The sequence below is a fragment of the Corythoichthys intestinalis genome, chromosome 14, assembly GCF_030265065.1.
Source record: "Corythoichthys intestinalis isolate RoL2023-P3 chromosome 14, ASM3026506v1, whole genome shotgun sequence".
Classification (NCBI taxonomy): domain Eukaryota; kingdom Metazoa; phylum Chordata; class Actinopteri; order Syngnathiformes; family Syngnathidae; genus Corythoichthys; species Corythoichthys intestinalis.
The window spans coordinates 4,963,493-4,976,011 of record NC_080408.1 but is presented as its reverse complement, the minus strand read 5'-3'; the positions used below and the strand labels follow the sequence as shown (position 1 = coordinate 4,976,011).

The following is a 12,519-nucleotide window of genomic DNA, read 5'->3' as shown; positions in this document are numbered from 1 at the left end:
CTAGAAACAATGTGATAGCAAAATCATGTTTGCTTAAATGCTATTTAATGCTAATGTTTACCAGATTGTGTCTGGTGCGCACCAGCCAGACTGTTTCTAGGGCGCACTAGTTTTTCTGGTGTGCACCAACCAGATTGTTCCTGGTGCGCACTAGAAAACAATCTGAAAGCAAAAGAGCATGCTAGCTTAAATGCTTTTAATGCTCATGTTTACCAGATTGTGTCTGGTGTGCACCAACCAGATTGTGTCTGGGGCGCACCAACCAGATTGTGTTAGGTGCGCACCAGCCACATTGTTTCAAGTGCGCACTAGAAAACAATCTGAAAGCAAAAACGGTATCTTAAATGCTTTTAAATGCAACTGCTTACCAGATTGTGTCTGGTGCGCACCAACCAGATTGTGTCTGGGGCACACCAACCACATTGTGTCTGGTGCGCACTAGAAACAATCTGATAGCAAAAACACATGCTAGCTTAAATGCTATTTAATGCTAATGTTTACCAGATTGTGTCTGGGGTGCACCAACCAGATCGTTTCTGGTGCGCACCAACCAGATTGTTTCTGGGGCGCACCAACCAGACCGTTTTTGGTGTGCACCAACCAGATTGTTTCTGGGGCGCACCAACCACACTGTTTTTAGTGCGCACCAACCACATTGTTTCTGGGGCGCACCAACCACATTTTGGCGCACACCAACCACATTGCCCCTGGTGCCCACCAGATTGTTCCTCGTGTGCACCTATCTGGTGCGCACCAAACAATTGGCTAACTTGCATAGCAAAAGTTCACTAGCTTAAATGCTATTAATGCTAATCTTTACCAGACTGTTTCTGGTGCACACTAGAGACGATCTGATAGCAAAAGCATGCTAGCTAAAACGCTATTTAATGCTAATGTTTACCAGATTATTTCTGGTGCGGACCAACTAGACTGTCTGGTGCGCACCGACCACATTGTCTCTGGTGCACACCAAATAGATTGTCTGTGGTGTGCACCAACCAGATTGTCTCTGGTGCGCAACGACCACATTGTATCTGATGCGCACCGACGACATTGTCTCTGGTGCGCACAAAGCACATCGTTTATGGTGCGCACCACCACATTTTTTCTGGTTCACACCAGTTTGTTTCTCGCGCACCAGATTGCTTAATTTCTGTTGATGTCCTTTTAGGAGCTCCATAGAAAGTGACCCAAAATTAACAGGCAGTGAACTGGAACTGCCCAAAAATGAATAGCAAATGACCAAAAGTGACTTTCCTAACATTCTATTGACTCATAAATGAATGCATGTTCTTAATAAAAGCGACCCTGAAACATGATCCTTCAATGCCAGCCCTCCCGGTTCAAATGGACACGACTTCCATTTCCGTCAATGGCAATGAATGAATTTCTCTCACCTGGAGTCGAGCTGCATGCGGGTTTTTATCAGCCATATGGGGTTGGTGGCTGTTATGGCGGTGAAGCCTAAAAAAAGAGCAATGAAGTTCAGACACATGTCAAATCAGTCAGAAATGCTACATGAGATCACCCACACGGTTTAGTCTATGCTAACAAACAGGACAGTACGAAAAAACAGGGTCAACTGACCTTTTCGGGGGCAACTATTGTAATACTAACTAACAAAAGAAATCATGTCAAAGGACATGAATGCATATGCACAGTATAACTGTTTCATGACAAGAGCATCTTCAGGAACTGATTAACAGATATCATCTAGGTAAAGCTAGATGTATTAGGTGGACTCTCCATTTTGGCAGATTTTACATAAATGGTTTACTTGCTGAATTATAACAAAACGTATTAGTGTGCAGTAAAATGAATGCATCTCTTATGTTTACTAAACTGGTACCTCTAGATAGGAAAGATCGGTTCACGAAAAATCTTTCGGTTTTTTTTAGAGGTTTTTCACCACTTTGTGTTACGAAAAGTTTTTCGTCGTACAAAAGGAAATACGTACAGCAATAGGGTTGGGAACCTCTGCGGACCGCATGATTCGATTGGCGATACAAGAATCAAGATAACAATGATCTCACGATTAAGGGTGTGACAAAATATCGAAATGATGATATAATGTGATTCTTTGCATCCTAAAAGGTTATCGATATGCCCATGCCAAAAATTTGAGATTGTTTTTAAAAAGTGTCAAATGTATTGTTAAAAAAAAAAAAAAAAAGGAACCGACAAGTTGTTACCAAAATCTTACACCATATCAGTGTTTCAGTGAAAGCAACACTTGGTAACTTTTCACTTTTGGTCGATTTTATAGCCGGGCACAAAACGAAAAGTGGTATTTGGTATGTGGCAAAATTAATTTTGCCATGTAGCATTTTTTTGGGCATGTAGCAAAATAGATTTTGGCATGTGGCATTTTTTTCAGCCAGTAGAATTTTTTGGGGTATATGACAAAATGGATAGTGTCATGTGGCATTTTTTTGCATGTGGTATGTTTTTTGGTATGAGGTAAAATTAATATCGTTGCCATGTGGCATTTTTTTGTCATGTGGCAAAATGGATTTTGCGATGTGACATTTTTCTTGGTATGTGGCAAAATGGGCTTGTGGCGTTTTTTTTTCGGCATGTGGCATTTTTTTGTGGTATGTGGCAAAATTGATGTTACTTTGTGGCATTTTTTTTGCCATGTGGCAAAATGGATTTTATAGTTCTTGGTATGTAGCAATGTGGATTTTGGCATGTGTAATTTTTTTTTGGGCATGTGGCATTTTGTTTGGCATGTGGCAAAATTGATTTTGCCATGTGGCATTTTTCTGGTATTTGGCAAAATTGATATTGCTTTTGGTATGAAGCAAAATGGATTTTGCCATGTGGCATTTTTTGGGTATGTGGCAAAATGGATTTTGTCATGTGGCAAAATGGATTTTGGTGCCATTTGGGGGGGTGGCAAAACTGGCATTTTTCTTGGTGTGTGGCAAAATGGACTTTTGGCATGTGCAATTTTATTTTCGGCATTTGGCCTTTTTTTTGGATATGTGGCAAAACTGATATTGCCATGTAGCATTTTTTTCTGGAATGTGGCATTTTTTTTGGATGTGGCAAAATTGATTTTGCCATATGACTTTTGTAGCATGTGCCAAAATGGATTTTGCCATTTCTTTGGCACGTAGCAAAATGAATTTTCTGCCATTTTTTGAGGGGGGGGGGGGTCATTTTTTGGGTATGTGGCAAAATTGATATTGCCATGTGGCATTTTTTTATGTATGAGGCAAAATGGATTTTGCCATGTGGCATTTTTTTGGGATGAGGCAAAATGGATTTTGTCATGTGGCAAAATGGATTTTGGTGCCATTTGGGGGGTGGCAAAACTGATATTGCCATGTGACATTTTTTTTGTCATGGGGCAAAATGGATTTTGCCATGTGGCATTTTTCTTAGTATGTGGCAAATAGAATTTTGGCATGTGGCATTTTTTGGCATGTGGCAATTTTCTTGGTATGTGGCAAAATGGATTTTGGCATGTGGCATTTATTAAGTAGTTATTTAGTGACTGTGAAAGTGATACAGACCCCCCTCAAGGTATATAAGGCTAGGTTCACACTGCAGGTCTTGAGGTACAATTCCAATTTTTTGTCATATCTGTTTTTTAGGCGTGCCCGTTCAGACTGCCTTTGTCCATTGCCCGTTCGAGTATTACACACGCATTAACTGTGAAAAATGAGGGATCACTGTAATACACACACCACAAATATATATAATAAATATGCAAAAGACTTATATAACTTATAAGCGATGCTTTATCAGAAATGACAAGCAATGTCTAGCAAAGTTAGCTTGTCTCTTAGCGCTGCATGTTTGCTAGGAGTTTGAGTTATCATGTGATAACATCTGTAGAATGAACCTAACAAACTAGTTATACTTAAGCGCCACTAGGGGGAGACAAAGTATTATAAATAAAGACAGGCAATCAAAGGACATTATTGCAAATTTAATGTGGTGTTTTAATTGAGCGATCTATTATGTGAAAAAAAATCATGATACGAAAGTCACTCTGGAACGAATTAATTTCATATCTTGAGGTACCCTTGTATATACTGTATACTTACATATATAATTTTTTATTTTGAAAAAATACTTAACCTCATACTTTCATGTGTTTCTTACCAGAACGTAATGTGTGTCTGTTGTCATAATGATCAAGTTTAGCCCTTGAATCAATGCTAACAGTTAGCAGTGCTAACATGTTTTCCTATTCAAAAAGCAGTAACACACTCTATAGTAGTGAATGACTTCAACACCTGTCCGCAAGCAGGCCGTCATTGTGCAGTTCTCAGAGTTTTGACCGCTAGCTTAATAACATTTGCTAACCGGTACTTTTTTTGTTTTGCTATTCCATAATAACCCAAAAAAAAGAAATGAAGACTAGGAGAACATCTAGAACCAGAGCAAATAGAACCTTCGATGGTTAAACATCTGGGTACAACGCAGTTGACGCAAGGTCGGCTAAAGAGAAGAACATAAAGAGGAGGCAGAAGACAAAAAAGAGGGAAGGAGTAGAAGGTAGCGTCTATGGCGTGTACTCACGGGGGAGGGGCAAAGCTCCTCCAGCTCCTCCCCGCTGCAGCTAGTAGCCTGCAGACATGGGGGGCTCAGATGGCGGGGATGTCCCACCCAATCACGCAGGAGTGAAGGCTTTACAGTAAAGCCCTAAAATAGACACAGGCTTTTCTGTACCACAGTCACACACAAGCAGCAGTCACATCCTCCCACCCGACCCAAACCCTATTTTGTCATCTTTCCCCAACTATTAACCCCATTTCTTCTTATTGTTGACACCATTTTAAATATCAAAAATATAATTAAAACAAAATTAACATCAAATATGGTATCCGGATACGGCATTTCAGTATCGAGACTTTCGATACTTTTGACAACCTTAATACCAATGTATCCCCATACCCCAGACAAGCCAAGTGGATGCGAAAGCTCGTGCCAGGCCGAGGACAACACAAGTAGAGAGGCAGGAGATGACTTTGTAGCCTTCCTGTGATTACTGTTAAAATATTATAAAACGGAAATGCTAACCTTGTCTGTTTGTCAAGTGGAAAGATTAGAAAACCACTTGGGGTTAGACAAGTGCCGATTACCGGTTTCAGGGTATACCATGGTATGAAAACGTCACGGTTTCAAAACCGCAAATTTTCCGTCATTCCGTCCGTAATGTATTAAGATATATTTATGTCCCAAACATGCATGGAGAAATCCCTCGCTTGCAGCTGTAAGGCTCGACTCTTCCCCCACTGATTGTTGCTCAGTGTCAGTGAGTCAGCTGTGCTACAGAGCTACAGATGGCTGGAGGATGTGAAACTCCAGAACTTTTTGTCACATCGAAGAAAACTAAACCGCTAGTATGGGAATACTTCGGCTACAGAAAAGTTACAGACGGCCGCGGCCTAGAGGAGGAGGGCCAACAGACGCGTGAAACATGTTGCAGAGGGTGGCTGCCAAGGAGACAATACCTCCAATATGATTTCACATTTATGAAAAATTAAAGGTTAGTACACACTGTCATGAACGTTTCCCACCAGCTATGAGCGTTAACTCCAGTGTGTTTAGAGTGTCTAGTGGTGGTAAAACATGTCGTGCTATTTTCTCTCTGGCAACTGTCTGTGTTGAGAAAGAGTGTGTGTATAATGGAAACATGATACGAGTCAACCACACGTGCTTTTTATGGAAAATAATTCAATTATTTTTGTTCTGATGGTAATAATGTTAAACTGTGGGTTCATCTAAAGGTGATTTTATTCATATAAAATTATATAAAATATATATACTAGTATATACCTACATACATATGTGTTATATTTTATATTATTTTATATTAATTAAATTTATAATATTTATTTCATTAATTTTATTTAGAATATTTCAGTTATTTTTTGTAATTTATTTATTTGATCTTAATATTATACAGGTAGTCCTTGGGTTACGAACGAGTTCTGTTCCTACGCTTGCGACGTAACCCGAAGTCGGATTTGACCTTTTAAGTTCCCCAAGCTAACTATCCAAGAACTCAAAGTATTGTATGTTGTTTAATGACGTAGAATACACTGCCCTCTGGTGGCAGCATTGGGTCTGGCTGGACTGTCGCCTTGTATGACTGAGAAGCAGACTCAGATGTCTGTCATGGATAAAGGATAGCTGCGCTCTGGTTTGGCCCACATAAGGCTGTAAGTTGTTTCAGCTAATATATGTTTGTGTATGCATTTCTAATTAAGTTTAGAGCTACATTTTGTGGAGTTACGTGTAAGTGATTTGAACTGTAAATACGTTAGCAAATTAGGCTAATTTAATCTACTAAATTTACAAATTTGGTCAGACTAGATGGACATTTGAACATCAATTGTTTTGGCGTCAAGTGTTTAATTGTTAAATGCGTGTCGTTTTGAACCTAAGTGTACTTATGTGTGTTACCACTTTACGAATTGTCAAAAGTAGAGAAGGTAAAAAGCTTCAAAAAGCACAGCAATTTTTTTTCGCGACGATAACATCACGATGACGAGCTAAAATAACGTGTCTTAGAAGACTAAACCATGAGACACGAGATGGATGCCAGTTGTCGTCTGACCAGACGGGAACAAGATGAAAATTCACCATAGTTTCCGTCATAAATTCACAATGAGTGACATTTTCTTACCGTATGTGCAGTTAGCACGCATCTTAGCAGTGTTTGGTCGTGTCACTCTTGTGACGTGCAGCACCCCCCCGCCCCCCGCACCAAACACACTAGACTAGATATGCCATGTTGCCTTAGCCTTTTAAGGTCTGTTCTGTGCTGAGTGATCATCACACTATTTAACTTGCAGCATTAGCAAAGCGTTCACATTAGCATTTACCGTGGTGAGTGCCATCTAGTGCTGCAACGATTAATCGATTAACTCGAGCATTCGATTAGAAAAAAATACTCCAATTAAATTTTGTTGCCTCGAGTATTTGTTTCATTAAAGTGGCGTTGTAATGTTTTATTTTGAAAGTGTTTACATTTAGTTTATTGATTAAGGTGGATACATTGCCCTCTGGTCTGCCTCATTTCACATGGCTGAATCCAACTGCTCCCTGTAAAGACCAACGTAAGCTAAGTTCTTTAGGGCTAATGTTTTTTAATGCATTCATAATTTAGTGTATATGTATATTTAGCCGTTTTTTGTGGGAATATGATTCTGAACCATTTGTTAAGAGCATTGGGGGAAAAAAAACGTTAGCATTTTATAGCATTTAAGCTAGCGGACTTTTGCCATGTAAGTTAGCCAAATTTTCTTTTATTGTACATAGATCCTCATTTATTTTTAATACCGTTTGAGGCTCAGCTCAGGTATTTTAATTTTTCATGTTCCTTTTCCGATAACTCGATTATTCGACTAACTTGTTTATCGATTAATCGACTACTAAAATAATCGATAGCTGCAGCCCTAGTGCCATCTTTAACTTATAGTTTGTGGCGGCCACGTGAGTGTAAACATTGAAAATGATGTGTTGTTTCCTGCTGAGTGAGCATTTTGTACAATTGCGTGCTCGTCCGTCAATGTTAATTCGAAGTTGTTGGAAAACTTATTTATTTATTCATTAATGGACTAAAACCTTTTGAAGTTACTAAACGAAACCATTTTGAGTTTTTGTCAACTAAAACTGGACAAAATTTGACAAACACATTTCAAAATGACTAAAATATGACTAAGACTAATAAGCATTTTCGTCCAAAAGACGAAAATTAAAAGGGCTGCCAAAAACAACACTGACTCTATCGCAAAACCGAACCCTAATTAGCAACATTTCCCAGTTATTGCGTGACTTCTATCCAAGGTGAAACAACTTAGCGCGAACAACGATTGTCCCTCCATGACGCACACACAAAGTTTTAAAAGGACAATGACAAAAAACAGAGCATTAAATATTTAAAAGCTGTGTATCAGTGACAAGGTTAGCATTTCTTTAGTACTTCACAACAACAAAAATACTGTATACAGAGGCGTCTTGCCATAGCGGTAATAGAATACTAACGGAAAGCAATAGAATAAAAGGCTAACACATTGCTAGACGCAATGTTATGATCATTACATTTAAGCTTGCTAATACTAATTGAAATCACTATCATACCAGTGTAATGAAATGAGGCGCTACCTGACGTGTCCGCCCGAGTGCCAGGGGCCCCTGTTGACCACTGGGGGCCGTGCTCTCACCTCTATACAGACAGAGCAAAGAAGGGGGGCCTAGACCACATTGTTTAAGTAACAACTGTGATGTTAAAACCATTTGGAGCCCTCTAAAGAGGCCTCAAATTTCAATTAAAATGAAAAAAAAAAAAAAAAAAAAAAAAAATTAAAAGGGAAGGATGATGATAATAAAAAAAACAAAAATAAAGTAGGACATGGTGTTATAATTCACTTTGGACATATATATTTTTTAAAAGCACAACCTAAACTTTGAGGACCTTGTCGTGGTTTCCTAACAGCGTCAGTGTGCTTATTAGTTTAGATGTTAGTAGTGGCAAAATGCAGAGTTAAATAGAGCAAGTCGTGTTTGTCAGCAAAGACATGAAGTGCAAATTGCGCCATCTTAGTTCAAAGAAATGCTTGCAGAATTACGACAATAACTTGCCATTGGACATTGGAACCTCAAAGTTCAAACTGAAACCAGCTCAGATTTTAATGGAAACTTGAACTTTAAACACGCTGGTCTTTTCTTGTCTCCCACCATAGTCACAGTGAAGCCAAGTAAGTGTGTCATAGTTAGGCATGTGCCGGTTACTGGTTTTAAGGTTTACCGTGGTATGAAAACATCACGGTTTCAAAACTACTAACATTTTCCGTCATACCGTAATACGGTATTAGCTATTTTATATGTCCCAAAAATGCAGCGAGAAATCCGTGGCTTGGAGCGCCAGCGCCCATCCCTCCCCCTCCGGTTGTTGGTCTGTCCTGTGTCTGTCGGTTACACTACACCAGAGCTTCCCCACCTCCCTCAAAAAAGACAAGGTCGCTAGCATGGGAGTACTTCGCCTACTGAAAAGAAAAAGACCGCCGCGGCTTAGACAAGGAAAGAAAGCATGGCCTCCAACATGATTTCACATTTACGTGACCATCACCAGTCACTTTACACAAACTTGAAGGTAAGTAAACGCTGTCATGAACGTTTCCCACCAGCTACGAGAGTTAATTCCAGGGTGTTTAGTGTGTCTAGCGATGGTAAAACAAATATTAAAACGTAAGCTTGTTAACGAGGCAGATTAATTAGTTTCCTCTCTACCATTAGCCTACTTTTGTAAAGTCTTCCGCCATTGTATACATCTCTTCAAAATAACATTTTCATAATACAGTCTGTGGTGTTTTTTTTTGTTGTTGTTTTTTTTGTTTTGTTATTTTATTTATTTACGGTATCGGCCCAAATATAAGACGGCCCTGATTATAAGACGACCCCTCTTTTTCAAGACTCAAGTTTGAAAAAAGACTTTTTGAACACCAAATTAATTTTTATACAGAAAATAATTACAGTACATCTGAAACAAATGATTATAACAATATTTATGAGAGAAAAAGCATGTTATTTTGCCTCATTCAAATCTTAATATCTGAACATTTAAATATGTTAACTAAAGTGCAACCACATTCGTAAATGAACGGCTTCTTGTTTTTGAAATGTAAATAAACTAATCTATTTTGATAAAACAACCAAATTGCAATAACTGCATTAACCATCAAAGTGAAGTCTAACTATAACTGTAGTCTTGAAACAAATCTGAATAAGGGAAGAACATTGCAATTAGGGCTGTCAAAATTATCGCGTTAATGCGCGGTAATTAATTTTTTACATTAATCACGTTAAAATATTTGACGCAATTAACGCACATGTCCCGCTCAGACAGTATTCTGCCTTTTGGTAAGTTTTACAGCAAGGTTTTTTGTGCTGTCTAACAGCGAACTCTTGTGGTCGCTTTGTGACATGGTTTATTGCTTTTTTGCCAGTTCAATATGGCTGCACGACGTCTCGGGCTGACGCCTACGTTGTAATGTTGTGCTTATATGATCCTTAGAAAAGATTTGTCCGTAAGTATGGTTGTTGTAAAGAATGTACATATTATGTTAGTAAGCGAAATGTTATATTTTTTGTATGAGACGCTTTTTGTTTATGTTTAGTGAACCTGTATAGCGTGCTAAGCTAACGTTGTTGCTAATGCAATGCTTGTGTACTTTTTTTTTTGTAGTTTCACTACAGTCTAAAGAGGACAGTGGTTTGAGGCCATTTTATTAATAAATCAGATGAAAAAGGAAGAAGTCTGATTAGTAAGGCGTCGTTCACTAGCTGTCTAGCTTTGGAAAAAGTAGACGCTTCGGAGTGAGGACAGCATAGACAGATTTAAATGACAGTAGAGTGAAATGCCCACTACAGTTCTTATGTACTGTATGTTGAATGTATATATCCATCTTGTGTCTTATCTTTCCATTCCAACAAATTATTTTACAGAATATATATGTAATTTACAGAAAAATATGGCATATTTTATAGATGGTTTGAATTGCGATTAATTGCGATTAATTACGATTAATTAATTTTTAAGCTGTAATTAACTCGATTCAAAATTTTAATCGTTTGACAGCCCTAATTGCAATAAAATAATGCAATTGGTTAAACTTGAGAGTAGCCGAGATCTGTCATGACAGAACATCGCTTCAATGACATCTGGCGCCATCTAGCGTCGTGAATGGGTATAACGTCTAGATCGCGAATATAAGACGACCCCCACTTTTTTAGTCTTATTTCAATGCAAAAAAACATCTTATATTCGGGCCAATATGGTATTTTAATTGTATATTCATGTTGATGTTCCAATTTGCAAATATGGTGTGAAAATTTAAAAAATCCTGTTCAATTGAAAAACCTTTTTTTTTCCCATTCATTTGAGAGCTATATTTGCAATACCTTGATATTGTGAAACCGTGGTATTTTAGCTAAAGGTTATCATACCAGCACGTGCCTAATCATAGTCCTGTCACAATAACAAATTTTAGTAGGCGATATATTGTTTCATAAATTATTGCCAATATGCGATATTATTTTCATTTTTTTTAACCAATCCAAACAATAATGTAGTGAGAATCGAATAACTCGAGTAATTCGATTAGAAAAAAATTCAAATTAAATTTTGCTGTTACAAGTATTCGTTTGATTAAAGTGGTGTTCTAACAGCTTTTTTTGAAAGTGTTTGAATTTATTTTTATTGATTGGGTGGATACACTACCCTCTAGTGGCAACAGTGAATATGATATCACTCATTTAACATGGCTGAATCCAGCTGCTCCCTGTTAAGACTAACAAAAGGTAAGTTTTTGTTTGAGCTAATATGTTGTTTTAATGCATTGGTAATTTAATTTATAGGTATGTGTTATGTGTTTGAACAATTTGTTAAGAGCATTGGAATTTTTTTCAAGCATTTTATAGCATTTAAGCTAGCGGACTTTTGCTATGCAAGTTAGCCAATTGTTCTTTTGATGTACTTAGATCCTCATTTATTTCTTTTTTCCATACTATTCGCATGTGGTGTCAGTAATAGATTATTTTTCTTTTTTTCCTCCATCATTTGCAAATGCTGTAAACCAGCGAGATTTCATGTTTGAAAGTTTCGCCTTTCGACCGCAATTTTGCATTAGGAATTCGTGGATTTTCACTCCCCCCCCCCCCCCCCCCCCAGTTTTAGCAGTGAATGCTTATCTTTCACTGTCTTCGGCAGCGCTATCAAGGAGTCACTAACGGCTAACTCGGCTGTTCACGCGACCGTCTACTGCTTGTTAATAGACTATTTGCATTAGCAAAACCTGATAACAATGCATTAAAAATATATTGTCAGATAGTACTGTGGATATTTTGCGCAGTCGCATAGGAGTAATAGACTTGGTTATGATACCATCGTGTACAAGCTAATCTCGGCTGTGATGACATAGTTTGCCAAAACATTAAAACGCAGTTGTTTTTTTAGATGCTACTCGGCGTGAAAACGAATCTAAAAGAATAACCTTTTTTGTGTGCGATTATGTCATCGTGTCAGGCTAACAAATAAATTCAAGTGGGAATGTGTGGAAATTTAGCGTGAACGTAGCGACGAATCTGGCTAACGCTAACAATTGTGGAACGGAATAGTTTAAATTTGAAAGCCACTCTATCACACTTATTATTTGTCTCACTACTTGTTTTAGGTTTAGCACTAGATGTGAGATGGCTAAGTACGGAAGGAAAAAAAAAACAACTCCAAAAAGTTAGCAACAGAGCAAAATAGTTTGAACTTTAAGGTTCCCCTACACTTAGTTTAAGTACAAAATGTTTACAGTAAGACTTTTGTATGATCCTGAGAGTCTTAAATTGTGCTTTCTGGTTCACTCTTTTTTTTTCCTCAAATGAAAACCAATATAAATGTATTATTAGCGATAGCATTCATTAAATATGAACTTGTTCAGTGCCATTGACGATAAACATTTTCAAGGAGTTTATCATGAGTAGACGTCCAATCCATTTGAACTG

At 37.9% G+C, this 12,519-nt stretch overlaps 1 protein-coding gene across 3 annotated transcripts in view; it reads right to left on the bottom strand.

The window, feature by feature from the left end:
* LOC130930234 (solute carrier family 25 member 36-A-like) overlaps positions 1–12,519 on the bottom strand; it is a 40,104-nt gene that overhangs the window by 10,659 nt on the left and 16,926 nt on the right. For all 3 annotated transcript variants that reach the window (XR_009067020.1, XR_009067019.1, XM_057858035.1), the window contains exon 5: positions 1,398–1,464. Coding sequence is in view for 1 of the 3 variants with exons in the window: in XM_057858035.1 (XP_057714018.1) it covers positions 1,398–1,464 (67 nt within the window). In the remaining 2 variants the exon portion in view is untranslated. The remainder of the gene's footprint in view (positions 1–1,397; positions 1,465–12,519) is intronic.